The sequence below is a fragment of the Siniperca chuatsi genome, linkage group LG23 (assembly GCF_020085105.1).
Source record: "Siniperca chuatsi isolate FFG_IHB_CAS linkage group LG23, ASM2008510v1, whole genome shotgun sequence".
Classification (NCBI taxonomy): domain Eukaryota; kingdom Metazoa; phylum Chordata; class Actinopteri; order Centrarchiformes; family Sinipercidae; genus Siniperca; species Siniperca chuatsi.
This window is the reverse complement of record NC_058064.1, coordinates 14,104,772-14,127,954: the sequence shown is the minus strand read 5'-3', so window position 1 is coordinate 14,127,954 and position 23,183 is coordinate 14,104,772. Positions and strand designations below refer to the sequence as shown.

At 41.3% G+C, this 23,183-nt stretch overlaps 5 protein-coding genes across 11 annotated transcripts in view; 3 read left to right on the top strand and 2 right to left on the bottom strand.

Annotated features, from left to right (window-relative positions):
• Positions 1-6,450, top strand: part of strip2 (striatin interacting protein 2) — a 31,314-nt gene extending 24,864 nt beyond the window's left edge. For all 6 annotated transcript variants that reach the window (XM_044185594.1, XM_044185598.1, XM_044185600.1 and 3 more), the window contains 5 exons: positions 414-514; positions 1,068-1,134; positions 1,256-1,360; positions 2,000-2,204; positions 3,209-6,450. In XM_044185594.1, coding sequence (XP_044041529.1) covers positions 414-514; positions 1,068-1,134; positions 1,256-1,360; positions 2,000-2,204; positions 3,209-3,459 — 729 coding nt within the window. In that variant the 3' untranslated portion in view covers positions 3,460-6,450. The remainder of the gene's footprint in view (positions 1-413; positions 515-1,067; positions 1,135-1,255; positions 1,361-1,999; positions 2,205-3,208) is intronic.
• Positions 6,451-6,920: 470 nt separating this feature from the next.
• Positions 6,921-8,462, bottom strand: morn2 (MORN repeat containing 2). Its single transcript, XM_044185630.1, has 6 exons — positions 8,301-8,462; positions 8,166-8,198; positions 8,029-8,079; positions 7,843-7,949; positions 7,597-7,733; positions 6,921-7,103 (listed from the first exon to the last, which is right to left on the bottom strand). Exons 1-6 carry the CDS (start codon positions 8,305-8,307, stop codon positions 7,001-7,003), a joined length of 438 nt encoding a protein of 145 aa, XP_044041565.1. The 5' UTR covers positions 8,308-8,462; the 3' UTR covers positions 6,921-7,000.
• Positions 8,463-8,645: 183 nt separating this feature from the next.
• On the top strand, positions 8,646-19,661 carry dhx57 (DEAH (Asp-Glu-Ala-Asp/His) box polypeptide 57). Of its 2 annotated transcripts, none has more exons than XM_044185592.1 (25): positions 8,646-8,777; positions 9,385-9,418; positions 9,546-9,737; positions 9,865-10,215; positions 10,370-10,573; positions 10,750-11,657; positions 11,760-11,944; positions 12,064-12,185; positions 12,541-12,736; positions 12,921-13,045; positions 13,251-13,384; positions 13,504-13,558; positions 14,158-14,372; positions 14,511-14,627; positions 14,738-14,834; positions 15,315-15,488; positions 15,582-15,782; positions 16,028-16,304; positions 16,503-16,598; positions 16,712-16,795; positions 17,085-17,222; positions 17,446-17,520; positions 17,648-17,782; positions 17,866-18,066; positions 18,602-19,661. In XM_044185592.1, exons 3-25 carry the CDS (start codon positions 9,550-9,552, stop codon positions 18,743-18,745), a joined length of 4,422 nt encoding a protein of 1,473 aa, XP_044041527.1. In that variant the 5' UTR covers positions 8,646-8,777; positions 9,385-9,418; positions 9,546-9,549; the 3' UTR covers positions 18,746-19,661. The 2 variants fall into 2 exon arrangements, with proteins under 2 accessions (XP_044041527.1, XP_044041528.1); XM_044185593.1 differs by lacking the exon at positions 8,646-8,777 and having other exon boundaries at positions 9,281-9,418; positions 10,750-10,955; positions 11,025-11,657.
• Positions 19,662-19,805: 144 nt separating this feature from the next.
• LOC122871055 (small lysine-rich protein 1) lies at positions 19,806-21,110 on the top strand. Its single transcript, XM_044185631.1, has 3 exons — positions 19,806-19,895; positions 20,062-20,115; positions 20,215-21,110. Exons 2-3 carry the CDS (start codon positions 20,113-20,115, stop codon positions 20,470-20,472), a joined length of 261 nt encoding a protein of 86 aa, XP_044041566.1. The 5' UTR covers positions 19,806-19,895; positions 20,062-20,112; the 3' UTR covers positions 20,473-21,110.
• stmp1 (short transmembrane mitochondrial protein 1) lies at positions 20,703-23,125 on the bottom strand. The gene is made up of 3 exons (XM_044185632.1): positions 22,962-23,125; positions 22,385-22,438; positions 20,703-21,220 (listed from the first exon to the last, which is right to left on the bottom strand). Exons 1-3 carry the CDS (start codon positions 22,974-22,976, stop codon positions 21,149-21,151), a joined length of 141 nt encoding a protein of 46 aa, XP_044041567.1. The 5' UTR covers positions 22,977-23,125; the 3' UTR covers positions 20,703-21,148.
• Between the last annotated feature and the right edge of the window lie 58 nt (positions 23,126-23,183).

The following is a 23,183-nucleotide window of genomic DNA, read 5'->3' as shown; positions in this document are numbered from 1 at the left end:
ATTGCTTCTGTGTTTAATCTGAGTAAAGCTTCTTGGATGAGGTGAAGGATTTGAATAGCTGCTGCATGAGAATAGAAATCCCTGGTTCTTGACCTTTTCCCCACACATCAATCTCATCAATGATGCAGGATTATCGGCTACAGGATTATTATTTTTCTTTTCTGTTTTTTCTTGAGATATGGATTTTCCCCTCCATCGTTTGTCCCATCAACATCATAATCATAGATGTCCTTTATCTCATCTAAAAAGTGCTTTATGACCACAAAAGAAGTATGACTATGAAATATAAGTGTAAAACGCATGTCTGTGGTGTTATTTTTACATTAGACCAAATGTAACAGTTACATTTTTAGTCGTTGCTCTTTTCCAGACTGTCTAACTATTCCACACTGCCGCCTCCTCTTTTCATGCAGTTCGAGATTGTCTCCCAGCACCTGGTGTTTGCCAACTGTATCCCACTCATCCTCAAGTTCTTCAATCAGAACATCATGTCCTATATCAGTGCCAAAAACAGGTAGGATCCTTTTCTCTAAGGACTGCACTTCTCGTCTCGCTGTCTAACAAAAGACTGGTTTGGTGCATGAGACACAGGGGAATTGTATAATTGTGCCTCCAGTTTCAGTTTTGGAACAGTTATAAACATTTCCAGTGACACTTATTGGATTTTGGAATTGTAAAACTACTTTTAGTGATATTACTGTACCTTTTTAAAAATGTGCTCGGTGGACACACAGGTTTTTTGGTTTGAGGACTACTACCCTACTGGTAAGACAGGTAACCAAGTATTACGGGCATGATTGCAATCTTGCATGAATGTACATCAGCAGGCTTCCAGGAGGTGGCACAGATGGCATCACAGCAGCAATGCAATGACAGGAGATTCAGGTGTGAAAGAAAAAAAAACATCAAGTCACAAATTAGGTGACAGGAGTCTTTACTCAGCATGTGAAAGGACCAGGCCAGTCTGTGTCTGCTTTAGCTCAGGTGCAGACTGCATAATGTAGAAAAGTAGACTGGACTGTATTAACTATGAGTACACATAGAGTTTTCATTCATTTTCATTGCAGTATATGTGTGCTGGACTTCCCCCACTGTGTGGTCCATGAGATGCCCGAGCTCACAGCTGAGAGCCTGGTGAGTCACTGTCAGCGTGACATCTGTTTGAGCCTCACTGCATGAAGGTCAGCTAGTAAAGTAGCCTTCCATGTGTCATTATGACCTCTGTGTTTTTGTTTTTTTGGTTTGTTTTTTTTAGGAAGCAGGAGACAACAACCAATTCTGTTGGAGAAACCTGTTTTCTTGTATCAATCTGCTGAGAATATTGAACAAGCTGACCAAGTGGAAACACTCCAGGACAATGGTGAGTGATTCTGCACCACTGCAAAGCCTCATACTGTAGCCTTAGGGTGGGACTTTCCACTGGCTCCACTGTAAAACCTACCCATCCTAATGTTTCTGATAAATCATATTATCAAATCACCAAAAAACAACAAAATTCAATGTCTTTATCTTGAAAGTGATGTAGAATGTCTTGGTAAACTGGACACAAGACTCAGTGTGTCCCCATCGGCATCTGAGTGCACACCCAGGGGCCCAGCAGGGCAGTGGGCCCTTGGACGTGTGAAGGGAAAATAAAAATAAATTGTCCCGTTATGAACTGGTACAAATCCATCAGCACAGAACAGCCATGCCACAGAAACAATTTATTTAGCAATATAGGCCATATGAAGAGCAAATGTCTAATGGGGCGTTTTTACACAAATCCAGATCAAGGTCAGTATTTTGTCTCTTGCAGTCAGGGTGGATGTTTTTTATAGTTTGTGAAGCAGGGCTGCAAAACACACATTACCTGTAGCAAGTTTTGAGGTTGAGATTAAACAGTCAGGGGCCCATGAAGATGTTAATCCAGCCATGGAGGGGTATTTTGTCTGCAGTATGCCTCTGGTACACCACAACATGCTGAAACATGCTCCTCTGGTCAATCTCATTCCGTATTCAGATGCTGGTGGTGTTCAAGTCTGCCCCAATCCTGAAGAGAGCGCTGAAGGTGAAGCAGGCCATGATGCAGCTCTACGTTCTCAAGCTGCTTAAGATCCAGACCAAGTACCTGGGCCGCCAGTGGAGGAAGAGCAACATGAAGACCATGTCGGCCATCTATCAGAAGGTCCGCCACAGGCTCAATGACGACTGGGCCTACGGAAATGGTAAACAGCAGTCTGCGGAACCAGATTCATGATGTGTTTAAACTGTTCACTTTGAGTTGAGCTGAGCTGGTAAAGTACAGATTTGGCAAATGAGACATTAACCAATTAAATATCAGCAGCAGCATCTAAGTTATTTTTTTAATGCTTTATTTTATGAATCCCCCTTTTTTTCACCCAACAGAATTTTTAGCAATTCATACAGCCATTAACTCATAGTACAGAGAGTTCACAATCTAAACAATGACTAATTAAAAAACCAAGAAAGGAAAAAAGAACATGATAAAATAAATAACAACAAATGAAGAGATATATAATATGTTTCTATGATCAACTACGTCTTATAAAAAATAAACAAAAGGAAAAAACAAAAAGAGACGACAGCAAAGGGAAACAAACTTTTAGCATTATTCTGAATTTAAATACAGAGGGAAAGCTGGTTTGCAACCTTTCTTTTTATTCTTATTTTCTAACAAACCAACTTCTACCTTTTTTCAAACAGCATCTCTGTTAGTACAGATGGGATGCTGTTCTTTGTTACAGCCCTAATTCATGATTTACGGTGATAAAACTAGTCTATTACATCATCAAAAAATTATTTTAAAAAGAGTGTCAAAGACTCAGATTAGATTTGGGGATAATCTGTTGTGCTCAGATGGATCCGTCTGTATGGCTACTGTGCGTGTGTGAAATTGTGTTACCATAGCAACAGAGAAAGGGGGACTTTTCAGGGTCACCGTCCCTCGCGGGAGAGCAAGAGATCTGTCACCGTGAGTGTTAGAGAGAAAGATGGATAGAAAGAAAAAGAGAGAGAGAATAAGGTGGAGAAATGGAAGAAAATATCAATAATCAGTACAGGCACAGGAGTGTTTTCTATTGTGTCATCACTAAGAAAAAGGAGAATAAATACCAGGTGAAATGCCTTAAGTGTGAACATTCAAACGTATATTAAAAGAAGGATCCTTGAGATTGATTTAAATGTGCCCTCCTCTCGCCTCTCGTCCCAGATATCGACGCACGGCCCTGGGACTTCCAGGCAGAGGAGTGCGCCCTGCGGGAGAGCATCGAGAAGTTCAACAGTCGCCGCTACGACAAGAACAAGAACGGAGACTTTGCACCCGTGGACAACTGCCTGCAGAGCGTGCTGGGCCAGCGCGTTGAGCTGCCTGAGGACTTCCACTACAGCTACGAGATGTGGCTGGAGAGAGAGGTCTTCTCCCAGCCAATCCAGTGGGAGGGGCTGCTGCAGAATCCGTGATGGAGGGGGAGGGAGAGGGTCGGAGAGAGTTGGGTGGGAACGTGGCAGTGGAGAGGTCACATACGAGCCTGTCGGAGTGGTTTTAGGGTGTGTTCTTACTGCAAAAATGGAGTCCGAGGAGAGGAGGAGGGAGGAATTTGGGGGGTGATGAAGGGATGGGGGAGGGTAAGGAGAAAGAAGCTGGAGACGGAGAAGCCACCTACCCGGCAGTGATGGGAGAAGACGGAAGATGAAGGGTAAAATGGAGATTCCTACTGAGAGCTCGGCAAATAGATGCCACACACACAATTGACTCTAACATGTGCCTATGACTACTGTGAACACACATGGACGTGACAGGCAAGAACAGAGGTAGCTGTTAATAAGAAACCGCTGTAGCAGGAGACCATTTCGGCCAGTTATACTGGTGTTGTGTTACACAACAAAAATATCTTCATCACTTTGTCAATTTATATGTCCCCCTTTTTAAAATATTGGTGCTTTTTTGACTCCTTAGTGATGTTTTCCTGTTTTATTTGTATCAGTGTGTGTGGTTAAACATTTTATGATAAATCTTTTTATTTGATTGAAGATGTAAATCTAAATGATTTCTAATCAGTTTATGTCTTTTTTATTTTCTCACAAAGCCTACTGTAGGTATTGGGTTGTTGTTTGTTGGTGATGGATTTGAAAGTTTTTCTTATGTATTTTCTAGAGAAAAACAAGGCATTTTGGAAGCAAACCACAGGGTCATTTTTGATAGTCCAAATGTAGAGGTGGGAGCTATTTCCACAAATGGCATAGTGATCTTTCACCAAAAAAAGAAATATACCAGCTGTAAGTGAATGGGTTTGTTTGTGAACGTAAAAAGTGTGTGTGTGTGTGTGTGTGTGCAGGAAGAGAAAACAGTAAATGAAAATGGACAGATGTGGAGAGGATGGTTTGGAGTAAGAAACTATAAGAATCTTCTGGAAGAAACTGTATCCTATTTGTTCTCTTTTAAAATAGAAACATTACGTAGTATAGAATCCTTGCTATTCTAGGTATTTTAGACACTTCGATATCTTTGAATTTCAAATCCAGAAATCACAGAACCACATCTGTAATAACTGATGTCATCCAGGATTTGTTCATGTTCACATGAAGTCCCGTTATGGTTCCATGTGCTCTGCTCTTTAACGGGTGTGGGATCATTAACCAAATGTACAGTTACCAAAACAACCAGTTAAAGGTTGAGTGTGTAACATTTAGGAGCTATTGGCAGAAATGTAAAAAAGTATGTTTTCATTAGTGTATAATCACCTGAAAATAAGAACTGCCATGTTTCTACAGTAGCCCAGAATGGACAAACCAAACACTGGCTCTAGATTGGGCCATTCTCGTATTTCGCAAGTTTCGCTGCCACCGTAGTTTCTCCTATATGCTTGAAAGGGGAGGGGAAGGCGAGAGGTATTCTAATGGTTGCAAACTGCAATTTCACCACTACATGCCACTAAATCCTACATACTGGACCAAGTCTTCATCCTTTAAGTATTTTCTCTTTTAAAAGCTAAAATACTGTTTGAAACCACTTCTGGTAAAACATAAATCTCACCTTTGTGTGGCTTGTTGAAGTATGTTTTCAAGTGTGTAATGGGCTCATAGTTGCCCCTTGTGGCCATTTGGGGGAATGTTGTCTACCCTCTGGCTTCAGGGGGCAGTAATGAGCCCATTACAGTTTGGCGTACCATAATGAGGCAAAGGCGCCACACTGGAAAACTTAATAAAGCAACAGTTATGCTTTATCTTTCAAACATTATTTTTCGGTTTTACAGAAAAGACTTTTAGAATGAAGACTAATGGTTGTTTTTGCAAATGTAGCAGGAATTCTGTTAAAAGGTTAATTGTGACTCCCTGCTTCCACCCCCTGCCCGATAACAGCACAATATGTAAACCACTGAGCCCCTTGGTGGTGGCCTTGTTGAGCACTTTGCCACCCTTGCTTGGAAGAACACAGCTGTCACAAAAATGGTGCTGTTTTTTCTAGTTCATCTTCACTGTACTTTATCGTTCCTTCACATCCAGCTACCTAAGCGGGGCTCCAGAGTTGAGAGCTCTGAAGTGTTTCCTGGAAATGTCCAAAACTGAAGCACAGAAACAAGCACAGAAAACAAAAAGCATGGTCATATTTTTCTTGCTCTGTTCAGATTGTTATCTACTTGACTCCAGGGGTCAAGAACAGTTTTCTCTGTGGAAATGTGCAAGACACATTTAAACATTTGTCTAATGATGTTTCGAGCACAGAAGTGTACTTTTTCAGGCACATTGTTCTGCATTACAAGGGATTTATTTTTCTTCTTCAGGAAGATGAAATCTTTAAAAAATAATATTGTATACTCTATAGATTCTCAGGTTTATGGAGATAATATATTGCAAAAGTTTTAAAAGCTTCCTTGCCATCATCTAGCTCACTACATGTAGTGATGAATACACATTTATCTTCACATTCTTGTACTAAAATACCACCTGAAGCACTAAAGATTTACTACATAGGCTGTACATTTTCACTAAACACAATAACTCATTGTGAGTTTGTATTTATGTCAGTTATAGTTCAAGTTTAGATGTATTTTTGTGTATCTTGTGCCAAATTTGAGTGCCATTTTCTATTTTTATTTCATTGTTGTTACCTTTGTGATCATATTTAAGGTTTTTCATTCAAATCACCACTCAAGGTTTGCAATACAAAAATTTTATCTGAAAATTGTACAATCAATGAAAATAGCTGTCTTGTATCTGGTATAGTATTTATTTTACCAGAAAGTGTTTAATATTGTATGGATGTTATTACTATTATATACGTTATTATATACATGTTTTTGTTACACACATTTCCATATCTGTATAGTTTAGATAAATACTCAGTACTGAATTTGTTCAGGGGTATGTGCAATTATAGATCCATAGAGGCATTATTCAATAGAATGACAAATTACAATATCAGAGTTGCTTATTAAACAATGTTGAACAGTTTGTTTGTGAGGTAATTATTCATTAGCTGAGGGAGTTGTGCAGTGTTACAGAGGGTGGAAAGCTGTTTCACACACAAAGCTGTGTACACACACGCACACACACACACACACACACACATATACCAACAGTGAAGGTCAAACTGACCACACACTCGCATCACATCACACAGCTCCTCGGGCCAATGTTCCAACAGTTCGGGTACAGCTGTTGTGGACGGAGACGTGAGCATATGCCCCTCTGTGATTGGCTGGTGGTGTAATGATGCAAAACTGCCCCTGTACTCATCCTTCACCCTGATAAGATTCAAGATACGGTTCAACCAGCGAGAAATGAAAAATGTTGGGTGTTTTTTTGATTTGAGAGATAAATGATGCTTATTTTTCATAGAATCAACTAAATCAAAGTGTAAGCAAGTAACAAAAATGTGCAATGAAAGCAGCATTTTGTACAGTAACAATATAGATGATGCGTTTTTTCTAATACAGTTTCATTTTAATGTAGAATATATCATAGTGTTTTATACAGTGCAGTACAATAATGCTTGTTTTGCCTAAACGTTGTGCTGCATTTTCAGGCCCAGTGCTGCTTTGCCATGGAACTCCCCCATCCAAACCAGTCCCTGTGTGTCAGTGAACGCCCCGTCTCCCTCCAACCTAGAACACACCAGTTAAAACATCAAAAATCTTACATTTGATATAATTGTATGGCCAAAAAGTACAACAAAATAATAATAAAACAAGCATCAAGTCTTGGGTCTGAATCTCAAAATAACTCATATTGAATAAAATGTTTTATCCAACTTTGAAACTGCTTAAGGGGAAATGTTAGGGTTCAAGTGGCTAATATACAAACACTGTATAATAGCGAGCACATCTATTATCAGAAACATAGACTTGTCTCAACCATGCCAATAAATTTAAGTAGGAAAATGGCATTTTAAGGTGCACTAAAGCACTTTGGAAAGGTACAACTGGAGCCTTGCGGCTTTCTATTCTGGTATGAAAAGTGGGCTAACCTGAATCATTGCACATCAGTTAGACCACAGTCCTACTGTATAATCACTTGGAACCTGCTAAAGAACATGACTCTTTACAGAAAACATTAAGGGAATGATGCTGTAAGTGCCAAAAATGGATTGCTTTTCACCTGTTCTTGTGAAAGTGACCTTTGTAAGTAGAGCCGTCTGGGAAGGTATATGTTCCTGTGCCGTGGTACATGTTGTCTTTGAATTCTCCTTCATATAGTGCTCCAGAGGGATGCTGCATGGTCCCTCTGCCATGCATCTGTGAGACACACACACACACACACAACTAACCACAGAGAAAATACAACCATACAGTCTGTAGTAAAAGACATCAGAAGAAGTAAGGTAGACACACAGTAAATACATACTCTGTCTTCATGCCACTCGCCAGTGTATATGATACCACCTGCTGAGGTGTGTTTACCAGTACCACTCCTCATCATCACCCCTGTTGCAGACCTGCTACACTCCCCCTCTGTGGAGAAGAGAAGTTGACACAGACCTATGTAACCGTAATGTAAATGTGTAAAGCTATATCATCAGTTATCACTCACCATATCTGTCCCCATTTGGGAAAATGTATGACACCTTCATAGGTCCTTTCCCTGTAAACAAATAGACATATTTACATCAAGCACCTCAGCTGTCAGGTGAATATGCAAATGTAAAGGTGTGAAACTTGGATATTTACCTTGAGTTTTGAAATAATCACTTTCCCTCTTGTCTGAACGTGAAAATGATACAAAATTAGACAGCAGATCGGAAAGACAGGAGAAACTGTGTGTGTGTGCTGGGTGTCAGAAATGAGATCACATTCACACCCTACCAGACATCCGTGACAGCTTCCATCAGCTGGCAGATGGCTGTCAGAACCGACAGGAAACGCTGTTTACCGGCCAATTTTTGTAATGTGAAAAACAACTGATTAAAAAGTTGTGAAAATGACACTAGAAAACTTCACCCTAAAAATACCCAGAAGTCAGTTCTCTGTGTTGTACTGTACTAGCAGCTCGACGCAAACTGCAGTTACCATGGTTACAGGTTTGGCACAGACCTAGCTTAAAAAAGGGCTTTTTTTTTTAAATAGCGTTACTATTTTCATAAAAATGTAGTTTAGTTCAACATATGTCGCCTTTAATTTATTCCAACAACCTACAGATATCGCTTAAATAATACATTTAACTACCAAATATTATGCATTTCTTAGCTCAAACCTTGCCGGACACCGGAAAAGAAACTTTGAACTCGAGTTTCGACCAATGAAAGAGATGCAGGCTACCGGTGATCGGAACGGCTGTCTCAGGTTTGTTCACGCTTGTTATGAAAGTTAAGTTTTTCAAGTACTTTTGTACTTTACCGCTTATGATGTATTTCCATATTTTCATGGCATTCTTAAGCCTTTAAACCTCTTGACTTGACTCGTGAGAAAGCTTCTTTCAGCTAGCTTGTTAAATCAAAAGTGAGGCGTGAGCTTGCTAGCTGTTAGCTTGTTAGCTAGCTGAAGCTTGATATACTTTGCTCACTGACGTGCCACACTACACGACACAATATAATATTTCTGATACGAGCCATGTCCTGTTCCTTTGGAACTTTCTAACAAAACACATTGTCAGTCAGCCAGGCGTGGACTTAAATAGTCATCACCCTGGTTGGTTTGTTAGTCTGCATGCCCGGTTTGATTGTATAATTGTAGCCACCAGCGCTGTGTGTCAGCCACCATCTCATTGCTCGCACTTGAACTGAAGTGCCACAACGAGCCACCCCACAGCTATGTGCGACTCTGTGCACTGCAGCGGACGTACAGTAGCTGCCTGCTCTGCCTGGGTCCGCAACTAGCAGCTCTCTCTGGTGTATCCAGGATTACTGGAGAAGATTTATTCAAATTATGCAGTTTATGTCTTTCTTCACAGATTGTTTGCTGCTATGAAAGGACACTGATTGAAGGTGAGTATACTTTGGTCTACAGCTTTGTATTTAATACAATCTATGACGTGTTGGTGGTGATACTTTGAAGCTAGACTACTTAGAAATAAATAGCCTGTGATGAAATTCTTCATGTATGTTTTAACAGAGAAATGAATGCAAGGAAACGAGGTGGAAAGCCGAACAGAGGAGGGGGGAGATTTAACAAGCCAAAAGGAGGGGGAGGGGGAGGAGGAGGCAGAGGTGGTGGTGGAGGAGGTGGAGGTAGGAAAGCAGGAGCTCATCACTGGGACGACGACGATGATTTCAGCCTTGATTTTGGACCCTCTCGTCCCAGCAGGTATACATTTAGTGCGAAGGAATTAATTATCAGATTTAAAATGTATCACAGTGTGCTCATTTCCTGCTGATCCCCCCCCCCATCCTCATCTCTCTTGTTCACCTTGTTTACCTGTCTTTGCCTCCAGACCTGGCAAAGTACGAGGCAGTGGCAGTGGAGGTGGTGGTGGCAGCGGCCGTGGAGGTGGTGGCGGCGGCCGTGCAGGTGGCAGGGATGGAGGTCGAGGAAGGGGAGGTAGCGATCGAGACAGGGGAGGTAGAGATCGAGACAGGGACGGCAGAGGCAATGGGAAAAGCATTGGCCAGGCTCTCCCATGGTCCCTGGCGAGGGCCAGAACGTGCCCAAAGTCAGGTGACAGCATCGGGCCGGAGGTGAGCACCATGCCCTTGCAGAGGATCTTCATGACTAATGAGAACCAAGAACAACTCAAGGAGCTGCTCTGGGATCTGCAGACCCTTGACTTTGATGAGCAATATGAGTAAGTGCATTCTACTAAATATACATCAAATTTGCTAAATTCCTTTAAATGTTAAAAGAAACTAATTGGAATCCTAGAAAATAGCATTGTTTCGATTAAGTGATGTTTTTCCACTGCAAGTCCGCACGAACTCATATCATCCTCTCTGCCTCAGTGAATCTGGTTCAGACTATTCGGGGGTGGGGGAGAATGAGGAGGATTTTGATGAGTTGGACCACCGTGAGGAAGGCCAGTTTTGGGCCACTAACGATGAGCCTGTGGAGAGAGCAGAGAGCCCAGCATATGAGGCAGAGTCTGATGATGAACGGCCCAGCCCTGAACCTATCATCTCCTTATTTGCCATAGGAAAACTCTGCAGGTGATGTACACATTTGTTTATTTCTCTTATTGAAGATTTTGGAATTGACAGTTATCCTACCTTTGATCTGAAGCCAGTGTTTTTGCTGCTGTGCTGTCAGGAACGTACAAAATTAAGTTTGGTGAATATTTACCTTGTCTTCTAACCCTTTGTTTTCTCATCTTTCCTTTTTGTAGGTATGGGTTTGACAGGGAGCGCAGCAAGCAGGCACTGGAGTCTTTTGGAGGGGAATTTGGCGCCACTTTGGAGCAGCTCCTCCACCAGGTTTTCAGTGAGCGCTACGGCCAGAAAGCAGTTTCCCCCGATGGTCTTGAAGGGGTGCCTATGGATGAGTGTTTGAGCCAGAGGCAGGAAGAATCTCTGGCTCTGGCTGCCATTTACGGTGAGCGCTTCAGTGAGCGGATTGCCAATGCAGTGTGGACAGTAACCCTGGACCTCTCATTCCTCTCAGACAATGCTGCCAGGAATGATGGGAGAGTCGGGAGTCGAGATGGTGGAGGAGCTGTTAACATCCGTGATGTCTGCCGATTCTACATGAAAGGGCAAGGCTGCCGGTTTGGGGACAAATGCAAGTTTAAGCACCAGCTCCCCACTAAAGGGAGATCTGGGGCTGGTTCCCCAGACCTAAATGGCCCAAGCCAGCCTGGCTTCAGCAGCTATTCTCCTCCTGAGTATGAACTACAGATCCGTTTCCCCAAAGGAAACCGTTACCCATTTCAGGCACCAATAGTCGCCTTCAGCACCACCGATGAGTCTGTCGGGGCTGCAGGGAGGCTCAGCGTGACTGAAAGATTGTTTGGAGAAGCGTTGGCTGCAGCAAAGAGCAGCGAGCCTGTTGTTTACACTCTGATCACCATATGTGAGGATGAAACTACCATGAATGAACTGCTGGCTGTCAGTCATCACAAATACAGCACGCTGCCGCCTGTTGGGGTGGTTCCTCCACCCTCTCTTTCCATAGCAAAGACTAAGAGTGTGAGGAGCACAGCTTCTGAGGAAAGCAGGAGTAGTAGTAGTATCAGTAGGAGTAATCATACCAACAGCAGAAGAACTGCTCCACCTAACAACCAGAGACCTACAGATCGTGAGTCAACAAGATTGTTTACTTTATATTATTTTTTAAATAGAGCTCAGCACTGTATTTATGTGTATATGAGTTGAAATCCCATCACCTCTGTTTTTAAAGTGAAAGAGACAGGAGAGGCAGAGGAGCTGGACGAGAGGGATGAGGAAGATGAGGATGAGGCTGTACCAGTCGAGAGCGAGAGTTATGTCAATCTGAGGAAGAAGATGGTGAATAAGCACAACCTGAAGATAGACAACCTACTGCAAGAAAATGGCAAGCTGTGCCGGGAGTTTCAGAAGAAACGGGTAAACGAAAACGAATTGACTAGAAAATAACATCTTATCGTTACATTTAATCTTACCTCTCCAACATGATGTGTGTATTTTTAACGCATTGCTGTCCTCCCTTCCTTCTGTTCGCTCAGTCATCCCGGCCTTTCAGGTCCATGTTGGAGCACAGGAGGAAGCTGCCGGCTTGGCAAGAAAAAGAAAACATCCTCGACCTGTTAGACCGGTGCCAGGTGCTGGTGGTCAGTGGGATGACTGGGTGGGTCACACAGGGCAGCATAAAGTGTTGGCATTCACAAAGACTCAAACCTATTGCTATTTATACAAACTTGATTTGGTTTGATTGAAGGAAAGATGAAACTGAAACAAGGACAGAAATTAATACTGCTCAGTAGCACAGTGGTTTGTATAGAAGGATGTATGTAACCTGACTGTGGTGCTACATTCTGGTCCTCAGTTGCACAACCATTCTATTATTGCTTTTTTGTCATATTCACACTGATAAAGAATATGTAAAAACATGGCTGCATTTTTTTAAATTTTTTTTTTGCTCAGCCTATTTATACCTCTCTGTAACAGATACGATTCTGTTGAATGTTTATTTTTCTCTGCAGGTGTGGTAAGACCACTCAGATCCCTCAGTTCATTCTGGATGCCTCATTAAATGGTCGAGCGGAGCAGGTGGCCAACATCATCTGTACTCAGCCACGACGCATCTCTGCCATCTCGGTGGCCCAGAGGGTGGCACAGGAGCGTGCAGAGCGTTTGGGCAACTCAGTGGGCTACCAGATCCGCCTGGAGAGTGTTAGGGTACGGGCACATTTGACATGTACATATAGCATGCAGGATTTTAAGCCATCAGCTTTTAGTCACTGGGCCCAAAGGACTTAGAATCAGCATATTCTAAGTCCTATCCTAAGCATATGTAGCCAAGCTTTATATTATAAAATAATTCCTTCTACCCTTCTTATCACTGACTACTCTTTTCTGTCAGACATCTGCCACCAGACTGCTGTACTGCACCACAGGCGTGTTACTGAGGAGGCTGGAGAGCGAGGCAGACCTCAAAGGCGTCACACACGTCATTGTGGATGAAGTGCACGAGCGAACCGAGGAGAGGTGAGATTATGCAGATCACTTGCATATGGTGCATTCACGCTCTTCTTCATGTCTTTTTAGCTGTCGCTTAACAGCTTTGGTAATTTTGTCATTCTCAGATGTTAGCGTCTCAAACGGACAGATAATATATACAAACTTCTTCTTTTGTAGTTGTTTTTCTTTTTTGTCACTGTCCATCTCTCTATTTCATCTTTTTTTTTTTCAGTGACTTCCTGCTGTTGGTATTAAAAGACCTGATTGTGCAGAGGCCAGACCTGAAGATCATTCTAATGAGTGCCACACTTAATGCCAACCTCTTCTCTGAGTATTTTTACAACTGTCCCGCTGTCCACATACCAGGTAATTAGCTACTGTTTTTGACATGATGTGCATATTACTTGTTCAACATAGACACCTCGATCCATAGATTGTATTTTGTATTTATTTTTTCCCCGCTGAGTGAATTTCTCTCATTTCAGGGCGTACTTTCCCCGTCGACCAGTTTTTTCTTGAAGATGCCATTGCTAAATCCCGGTAAGTACATCCTCCATATAACATATAGTCAACTGCTTGTTTCTTGCACTGTCTCAATAGTCAAGTCAGTTTTGTTCATATAGCCCAATATCACAAACCACAAATTTGCCTCTAAGAGCTTTTCAATTTGTACAACATACGACACCCTCTGTCCTTAGAGCCTCGATTCGGGTGAGGAAAAATTCCCCAAAGAAACCCTTTTTAATGGGGAAAAAATGGAAGAAACTCCAGAAAGAGCAACAGAAGGGGGACGGAGTACAGAATAGACCAACATAGCAAAACTTACTGTATGGATAGTCAGGATGACAAAATTTATAGATAGATTGTAAAACATATGACGAATATGGATCTGGGAGGATGATGAACTTCCAGGTGTCATCAAACAGACCTGAGCCACATGACCTCTCCACCATGGAGACCTGGAAAGAGGACAGACTACACAAACACACAAGATGCAAAACTCAAGCACACCATTCACACGGCTAAGAGAAAGAAATAGACACACACAGGGGGAGAGAGACGAGGACAACATGCACACAAGGGAGAGTGAGAGACAGAGCTCCAGATCCAAAACGTCACAATTCTGTTTATTTTCCCAGCTATGTCATCGAGGATGGCAGCCCTTACATGCGCTCAGGGAAACAGAATTCGTCTTCCACAAGTGGACGAGGAAGCAAAGGAGAGCCAAGGAACGTGGTGGACGACCTGGGTAATGACATGTGGAACTTCATGTCTTTCTCTAAGAAGGACTTTGTTAAAGACTCCATTCCAGACCAGCAGCTCAGCCTGCAGGAGCTCACAGTCAGATACAAAGGTGAGTTTAGAACAAGTATCATAAACTGAACTAATCTGTTTTATGGTTTCTTAAACTGCTCGTCTTTGACCTTATCCAAATAAACTGTTGTTGCCTGTTTATGCATAAATGTTACATTTTGTTTTGCTGTTGATGCAGATACTAATAAGTCTGTGCTGAAGACCATTTCTACAATGGACCTGGACAAGATCAACATGGACTTGGTGGAGAGCCTGCTGGAGTGGATTGTAGATGGAAAACACAACTACCCTCCAGGTAAGAATCAGCCATGTGTACTCGGTCTAGTCGAGGTGAATTCAAGACTCTTGGGAAGTTTCTGTGTGGACTTTCATATGTTGGTGTAACCTTTTGGTTTCTGTATCCAGGTGCAGTGCTCGTGTTTTTGCCAGGCCTGGCTGAGATCAAGATGCTCTATGAGCAGCTCAAGTCCAACAGAATGTTCAACAACAGGGGCGCAAGCAGGTCTGTGTCTAAAGTCTTGTGTGCTTGCAGAAACTTAAATTCCTGTTATTGTTAGTGTTCATGAGGGTAAACAATTCATGATCTGTGGTACTTTCATTTTTCTCCTTTCTGGGGCAAAAGTAAATTTTCTGATGCCTTTTTTTAAAACAAAAAAATGTAGACATACGATCTTAATTGACTACAGGATTTTCACAAATCTTTTAACGAGTGCTCTGTTTCATCCAAACACTTGTCTAGTGGGGCTTAAAATCACGTTTTCTTTACATTTGCGTTATTTCATTTTTATTTTATTTTAAAGGGTTGGTATATGACAGCAAGAAAACCATATTGTTACAGGGTGACAGAAGTAGAAACTATTATAAGACATGGTGTAGGAAATCAAACAGGCACTCATGTATTCCTTTTTCAATTTTCATCCAAAAACAGGGACTAGCTACTAGTCAAATGCTAACTAATGTGGATGTGCTTTCCCCTGGTTAGGTGTGCGGTGTACCCACTCCACTCAACCTTGTCCAATGAGGAGCAGCAGGCAGTTTTCAGCCGGCCCCCAGAGGGTGTCACAAAGATTATCATCTCCACCAACATCGCAGAGACCTCGGTAACCATTGACGACGTGGTATATGTCATCGACTCTGGCAAGATGAAGGAGAAAAGGTAACCTTATTTTTAGCTAAAGTGAACAGATATTGTTATTTATTTATACTTGTTATTTTAAAATCTACATTATACATTACATTATATTTTCAGGTACGATGCATCTAAAAGCATGGAGAGCCTGGAGGACTCATGGGTTTCTCGGGCCAACGCGCTGCAGAGGAAGGGTCGAGCAGGTCGCGTGGCCTCGGGGGTCTGCTTCCACCTCTTCACCAGCCACTGCTTCCAACACCAGCTGGCTGAGCAACAGCTGCCTGAGATCCAGAGAGTGCCTCTAGAGCAGCTCTGCCTCCGGTAGATCCATCTGTTTGCTCGTTGCACAATGCCAACCTTATTTGTTGTCTCTGTAAATGCAAATAATAGGGGTTTATGTATGACATGGCTATTGGGATTTATGCTTGGAAATGAATGGAGGGGAAACTGGGCCAATAGAGGGTCTTCTCTCCAGGCCTTACCTGTAGCACCATGTCGGATTTTAGGATATACAAAACAATATCTCCCCGTGCTAGTATTTACCATTTCCCCCTTTTCTCCAACAGAATCAAGATCCTGGACGTGTTTGCCGAGCGGACGCTGGAGTCGGTCTTCTCTCGGCTCATCGAGCCCCCAGCTATGGGAAGTTTGGATGCAGCCAAGCAGCGCCTGCTGGACCTGGGAGCTCTTACTGCAGATGAGAAGCTGACCCCGCTGGGCTACCACCTGGCCTGCCTGCCCGTCGACGTGCGCATTGGGAAACTCATGCTGTTCGGTGCCATCTTTCGCTGCCTCGACCCAGCACTCACCATCGCCGCCAGTCTGGCCTTCAAATCACCATTTGTAAGAAACCGCTTGCCACTGTTGAGACCATGTGTCACCTCTTGGGTGGGCAAAATGCTGATCTTTAACCAGCTACCTGATCTTTGTGTTTATTTTTTAACATAGAAGAACCCACATACTGATAATATGATATTATTCATTAAAAAGTGTCTTCTTCTATAGAAATACTCTCTATGTTTGGTCCTCTGTGTTTTCCAGGCGTCTCCATGGGATAAGCGGGAAGAAGCCAATGAGAAGAAACTGGCCTTTGCTTTGGCCAATAGTGACCATCTAGCTTTATTACAGGCATACAAGGTACTGACTGGACTTATCTTTATGGAAAAATAACGCAAAAACAGTATTTATATGTATAAATGTTGACATAGCTTTTCAAATGATCGATGTGATGGATGTTCCCTCTCTTGCAGGGATGGTGCTGTGCTGCAAAGAATGGCAACCAGGCCGGCTTCCGTTACTGCAGGGAGAACTTTCTGTCTTGGCGAGGCTTACAGGTCAGGCGGTGCTGACTGAAGCGCCTAATCCATTCTCTTCTACTATTGTGTAATGCTGTACATGTAGAGTTCCTGAACAGCGGGCCAGGGAGTATGGCAGTGTTTAGTGTGTGTGTGTTTTCTTTTTAAATTTACCACTTCTTCACATTAAAACAACTGATGTGAATGTAGTACTTCAGGTTAATTGTGTTCTTCTTTTGTGTTTTGTTTGAAATAATTCAGCTGGTCCCAGCTGTTTTTCCCCAAGTCATATATTTCTTAAAAAAAAAGTCTGTTGTGACCTGCGCAGGAGATCGCCAGTCTGAAGAGGCAGTTTGCTGAGCTGCTGTCTGACATTGGCTTCATCAAGGAGGGACTGAGGGCCAGGATTATAGAGCGCATGTGCTCTAAAGGCACCGATGGTGTTCTGGAGGCTACTGGCCCCGAGGTAATACAGACATGCAGAGTAGTGCTGGAAGTGATTTATTTGTTGTTCCAATACACGTTAATACATCATTTGTACAACATTGCTTTGTCTACTACCTCTATCTGGCTTATTATATGGAGAATTTATTTCAATTGTATGTATTTTTTTTCTAACCTTGGTCTTAAAGAGAATCTGATGATGATTATGATGATGATGATAAATAATAAATGTCACTCCTTTCCAGGCTAACTTGAACTCAGAAAACATCCGGCTGATGTCTGCCATGCTTTGCGCTGCCCTCTATCCCAATGTAGTCCAGGTGCATATTCATTCTCTCTTTCATTGGAATAAGAAACTGAAGCCAGCGATAAGTATAAAACTATCTCATGCCTGCTTTCTCTTCTTGGCTTCACGTTCGTTATCCCGTGTTCAATGCTTTGTTCCAGGTGCGAGCTCCTCAGGGGAATTACAAGATGACCAGCAAAGGAGCGATGAAGATGCAGCCCAAAGCCAACGAGCTCCGCTTCATGACCAAGAACGACGGCTGCGTCCACGTGCACCCCTCGTCTGTCAACTACACAGTGAGATAAAAGAGAAAAGACGTGGCCTTGTATTCAACGGCTAGTCAGAGTGACAAGCTTTGTGACTGTTCTTTGTGCTCCAGGTTCGCCACTATGACAGCCCCTACCTGGTTTACCACGAGAAGGTCAAAACAAGCCGCGTCTTCATTAGGGACTGTAGCATGGTGTCTGTCTACGCGCTGGTGCTGCTCGGAGGCGGGCAGGTCAACATGGAGCTGCAGAAGGAAGGGTTTGTCATCTCCCTCGATGATGGATGGATCCGATTTGCTGCCGCTTCTCACCAGGTCAGGGATAAGAGATAACAGTAATAGTAGTTTAGACTCAACATTGTGAACAACTCTGTTTGGAACATCTTTGCACATATCCCTTAAAGTATCTTTGCAAAAGTTTGAAATTTAGTAACCGTGATATTTTGATGATAAATAAGTATGACCCAAACCTCAGTGATTGATGATGTAAAAAGTTTACAAGCTGTTTGTAAAGTTGTTTAATAGGCTTTTATGAGGACTCTAAAGAAAACATTGCACTACAGTCACATAAAATTCATAGTAATAAGCATAATAATAGTCAAAATAGCATTATACATTCTTTGTGTACTGTTATGTTGTAATAAACCGAAAGGTAAAGTTGAAAAATATCCTATTTACATGAGTTAAATTGTAATAATTGGTTATTTAAGCTGGTAGAAATATCACTTTTTTATGAGTAATAAAATTTATAACAACTTCAAATGCACAAAATGACTGTATAAGGCAAATGTAAGAAAGTACCCAAATGAACTTGGCTCTGTAAATATATGTGTGTGTGTGTGTTACCTAGGTGGCTGAGCTTGTGAAGGAGCTGCGCTGGGAGCTGGACCAGCTGCTGGAAGACAAAATCAGGAACCCGAGCATGGACCTGTGCAGCTGCCCCCGCGGCTCCCGCATCATCCGCATGATAGTCCACCTCATCTCTACACAGTAGCTCTGCTAATTAGCCCCCCCCCCCCAAATCCCTCCGGACCCTTTTTGTCACCCTCAAGGGCTTAAATGCATGGAGCTCTGCAGTAAAAATGTCTTTCTGCTCCTGCATCACTGCCACAAAGTGATTTTAGTAACATGTTACTCCTTTAATTAGGAAAGTCAGGGTCAACAACCCTGAAACTAGTGAAAATTTGTATTCTATCTACCACAGACAGATCAGCAGGGCAGATACTGTACTTTAAATGAGGTCCTCTGGTTGAAGTACAGGCACACCACCCTGCTGCCACCTGACACTTAGTATGTTTACATGAAAAACATAAAAAAAAACCCATAGCTATTATTGTATTGCTACTCTAGAGGCTTTTTAAAGCAAATTTTGCCTTCAAAAAAAATAAAAAATTTGCTCTATGCAGGTGATCCACAAACCTCCATCATTGTTATTTCTGAAATAAAGCTCTTCTCATTATTTTCACAAGTCTTATTTTTAGATGCCATGTTACTACTTTATGTGCAGTAAATTGGCAGACAATTGATTGTTGAATCTGATGTCAGATATAACTTGCATACAAGGCATTTTTATTTTGGGTTGTGTGTCTTGCTCACAACTGAGAAGTTTCTTGGGTCCATATTGGATTTCTCATTTTCACAGTGACTGCATACTTGTTATGGTTGTGAATATTTATTTGTATTGCATGATTAAGAGATCCAAGAGCTTCTGCATGGTATCCGGTTGTTTTACATTTACTGAATGTATTTAAATGTTACAGTGATGTCAAAACTACATTTTTCACTATGTGAATGCAAGGGCTTTTTAAATCAGGAGAATTTGGTGAGAATTGCCAAAGAATTTGAAAGCTTATTGTCTTAACAAGTGTTGAATCCTATTGCACTAAAAATAAAAAAAAAGCAAAGCTGTAGCTGGCTGTTGGCCTTCATTTGAATTGTAACAGACACTCATCTGTTGCTGTATTTGAAGCCTAGCTGCCTCTTGGATGCAACAAAAGAATTTACAGACTTGGAAGAGGCCAACCCCTTCATTCACGACTGAGTCTGCTCTGTCTCTACGACAACAGGACATAAACAAATGGGGTATCACTGTCCCAGTTGAAGCCATTCAGTTGCCACTTACAACAGTGCCAAGTCCAGAACTGGTAAGATAAACATATATATTTTTAATTTGTGACAATTTCAAGTGCTGAAGCTGTTCTGAGAAAGCACTGTACTACCTAGCCGTTAAATCATCTTGTTTATCTGGGGGGAAAAAAACCCATTTTATTTTATTATAGAATTCTTCTGTGTACGTATCTCATTTTACAGATGGGTAAATAATTTCTCATCATATTGGAAGTGACCTTGACATCTTTCACTATGGTAAAGTATACGTAACATTAAAGACTATCAAGACTATACAAACTATTCAATAGAGGAACCAAACCTAAATGGGGTAAACTACTTGTATTTTCTTCAAAGCCCACCAAATCCAGGAAATCAAGGTCTCACAGTTCTAGGCCCACCAAGAAGACTGGGAGTCCAAAAACACCCAAAAAGAGGTCCTCTAGTGCCAAATCCACCAAGACCGAGGTGGACATCCTCAGCCCAGCAGCCATGGAGAATGCCTACTACATTTCTCACAATGCAGTGGACTGTCTGGAGTTCAGAGGCTTTGGGTGGCCACATTCAAAGAAGAAGAAAAAGAAGAAGGGAACAAAACGGAAGAAGAAAAAGTAGATCATAATTTTTGCCAAACCTAAGTGAATTTTTTTCCGCCTTTTGGTTCCTTAAATTGAAATGCCTTGCTAATGGCACCATCTGGTGGACACATTTGTAATGACAACCCAAGTAAACAAAGTTATGACTGCTGGAACCAGTGCAATGCAGCAATATGTTTTGTTTTTCTTCCATAAATTCATACAGTGCCAGTAAAATTGAACTTTATTCATGAGGCAAAGGCTCTAAAATTCATTACCAACAACTTTATTGTAAGCTGAATTATTCAGAATTGTGTTCTTTAAACTTTGTGGAATACAAACTGAAGAATAATTGCACACTTTGGAGAACATTATATACACCTGATGTGGAGATAATGAACGTCATGTATAAGTTAAAAAAAAACAACAGGCCAGCCAACAGTGCCATAATACTGGACTGAAAGTGATCCCACTAGTTCATTGTAATATTCTTTAAATCCAGTCTTTGCACAATTTATCTTATAAAAATAGGCTACAATGAGAACATGCGTAAGGGAAGAAACAAATGTGGTTCCAGGCACTGTTAATATTCTCATACATATTTTACATTATCAATCCTTTTATCAAATGTACGCTCAATATACCATAACCATGTGAAATAAATAGTTTCTCTCCAGAGTCCATCTGTTCTTGCTTTCAACATGGTCCTGCTTTGCTCACTCTGGGGGCTTCTTCTTGGCCTCCACGTCTTTCTTAAAGGCATCGATTTTCTTGGCTATGTTGGGAACCTAGAAAGGAAAAAGCAGCACAGTTCATACAATCCGATACACATATACAATTGCCAGTTTATTAGGTACACCTAGTCTTATACAGTAATAAATCCTATCTTCATGAAGGTTATAAAGTTCAGTTTTTGTTGTTGTTTTAAAGGAGGTGTTGATTCAACTTTAAGTTGTACTGCATTATACTGAGGTGTTTTTTTTATATATCATGTCCACCCTATTCATATCAAAAAGACTCAGTGGTGGAATAAGTACTCAGATCTTTTAGACAAGTAAAAGTTGCAATACCACAGAATAGAAATACTCTGTTACAAGTAAAAGTCTTGTATTAAAGTATGAGCATCAAAATATACTTAAAGTACCAAAAGTAAAAGTACACAATATGTAGAATGGCCCATTTCAAAATAACATTTACAGTATTATTGGATTATCATTATTGATGAATTAATGTGTACATCACTAATGTTGCAGCTCGTAAAGGAGGTGCTAATTTTAACTACTTTATGTACTGCTGCATAGCTTGTGAATTTCCCCCTGAGGATCAATAAAGTTTTATCTTGACATATAGTACATCATTTTTTATATGTTATATACATTTTGTATTATTAATCTGAATCTGAAAAGTAATTAATGACTAAAGTTATCAGATAAATGTAGTGGAGTAAAAAGCACAATATTTCCCTCTTAAATGTAGTGGAGTATAAAGTATAAGAAAATGGCAATACTCAAGTAAAGCACAAGTACCTCGAATTTGTACAGTACTTGACCACCCAGCCAAAAGAAACTCAGGAAGACTCCTTCCTGAGGGCAGGGCTTAAGTAACACAGTGTAGCTTAAATTTCTGAGTTCTCAGACAATTTTTCACAATTGAGAATGACTTCCGGATGGGAGCTGAATTACGATTGAAACCTTTTCTACGAAAGTACTTGAGTACATGTACTTAGGTACATTCCACCACTGATAAGGATAGTAAGCCTTACTATTGATCATAGAGTTGAATGTACGTCATGGTGGTGGGGGGGGGGTGTCCTGCAGCACCAGACCAAAACACCCCTTGGTTTGTCCGGCGGAGGGCGTGGTAGAGATGGGTGTGACAAGCAGATAACTTCACTAACTCGTTGAATTCAAATTCTGAACGTTTATAAATAGACAGAATTTCAACAAACTTACATCGTAGTTTTGAGCCAGGTACATCCCCACAACATTTCCCAAGGTAAAGCCAGCCTGGAAGACAAACAACAAATGTCATTCAAGAAATAGTTGACTCACTGATAAAGTAACATCTAATAACTTTCATGTTAACGTTAGTTTAATTGACTTTAATGATGTGACATGTTTATGGTCCGTTTAAAGCAATAATAAATATGTGTTCTGAGTTTGTCACACCGCAGAAAAATGTGTTATTAACCACCCAGCCAAATTTGAATGATTAAAAAAATCGCCAAGTAAAATTAGTTATCAAAATCTTGAAAAAATGTTTTAAGCAATACATTTCTAACATTTATAATGTGTTTAGAAACAAATTTCAGATTTTCCTTTACACGGACTTTAACTGTTAGCTCTATAATGGCTGACACCTACTTCTCAGCTTTGTTTACAAACGTCAAAGCAGAGACTTTCATTTAACACCGTCAAGACTTCTGACAGCAAATTATCATTATGCTAACACGTTAGCTAGGCTAGTTTCGTATCACTTAGCATCCTGGCAAACGTCAATGTCATACATGAGAACGTCAGTTAAACTCACCAGGAACTGTAGCATGGTGGAATAAGGAAGGATTGGCAACAGCAGACTAATTTTCTGACTTAAATTCAGGCAGTAAATTAAAGGTTACAGGGAGGAAATCAACCAATCTATTTGGCTAACGAAGCTAGCCCGTCGTCAACAGTATGTATACGCATGTGCGAGAAAATAGACTATCGCGTTATTCGGAGCACATGTCCTGTAGTCTTTTCCGCAGTCTGAGCT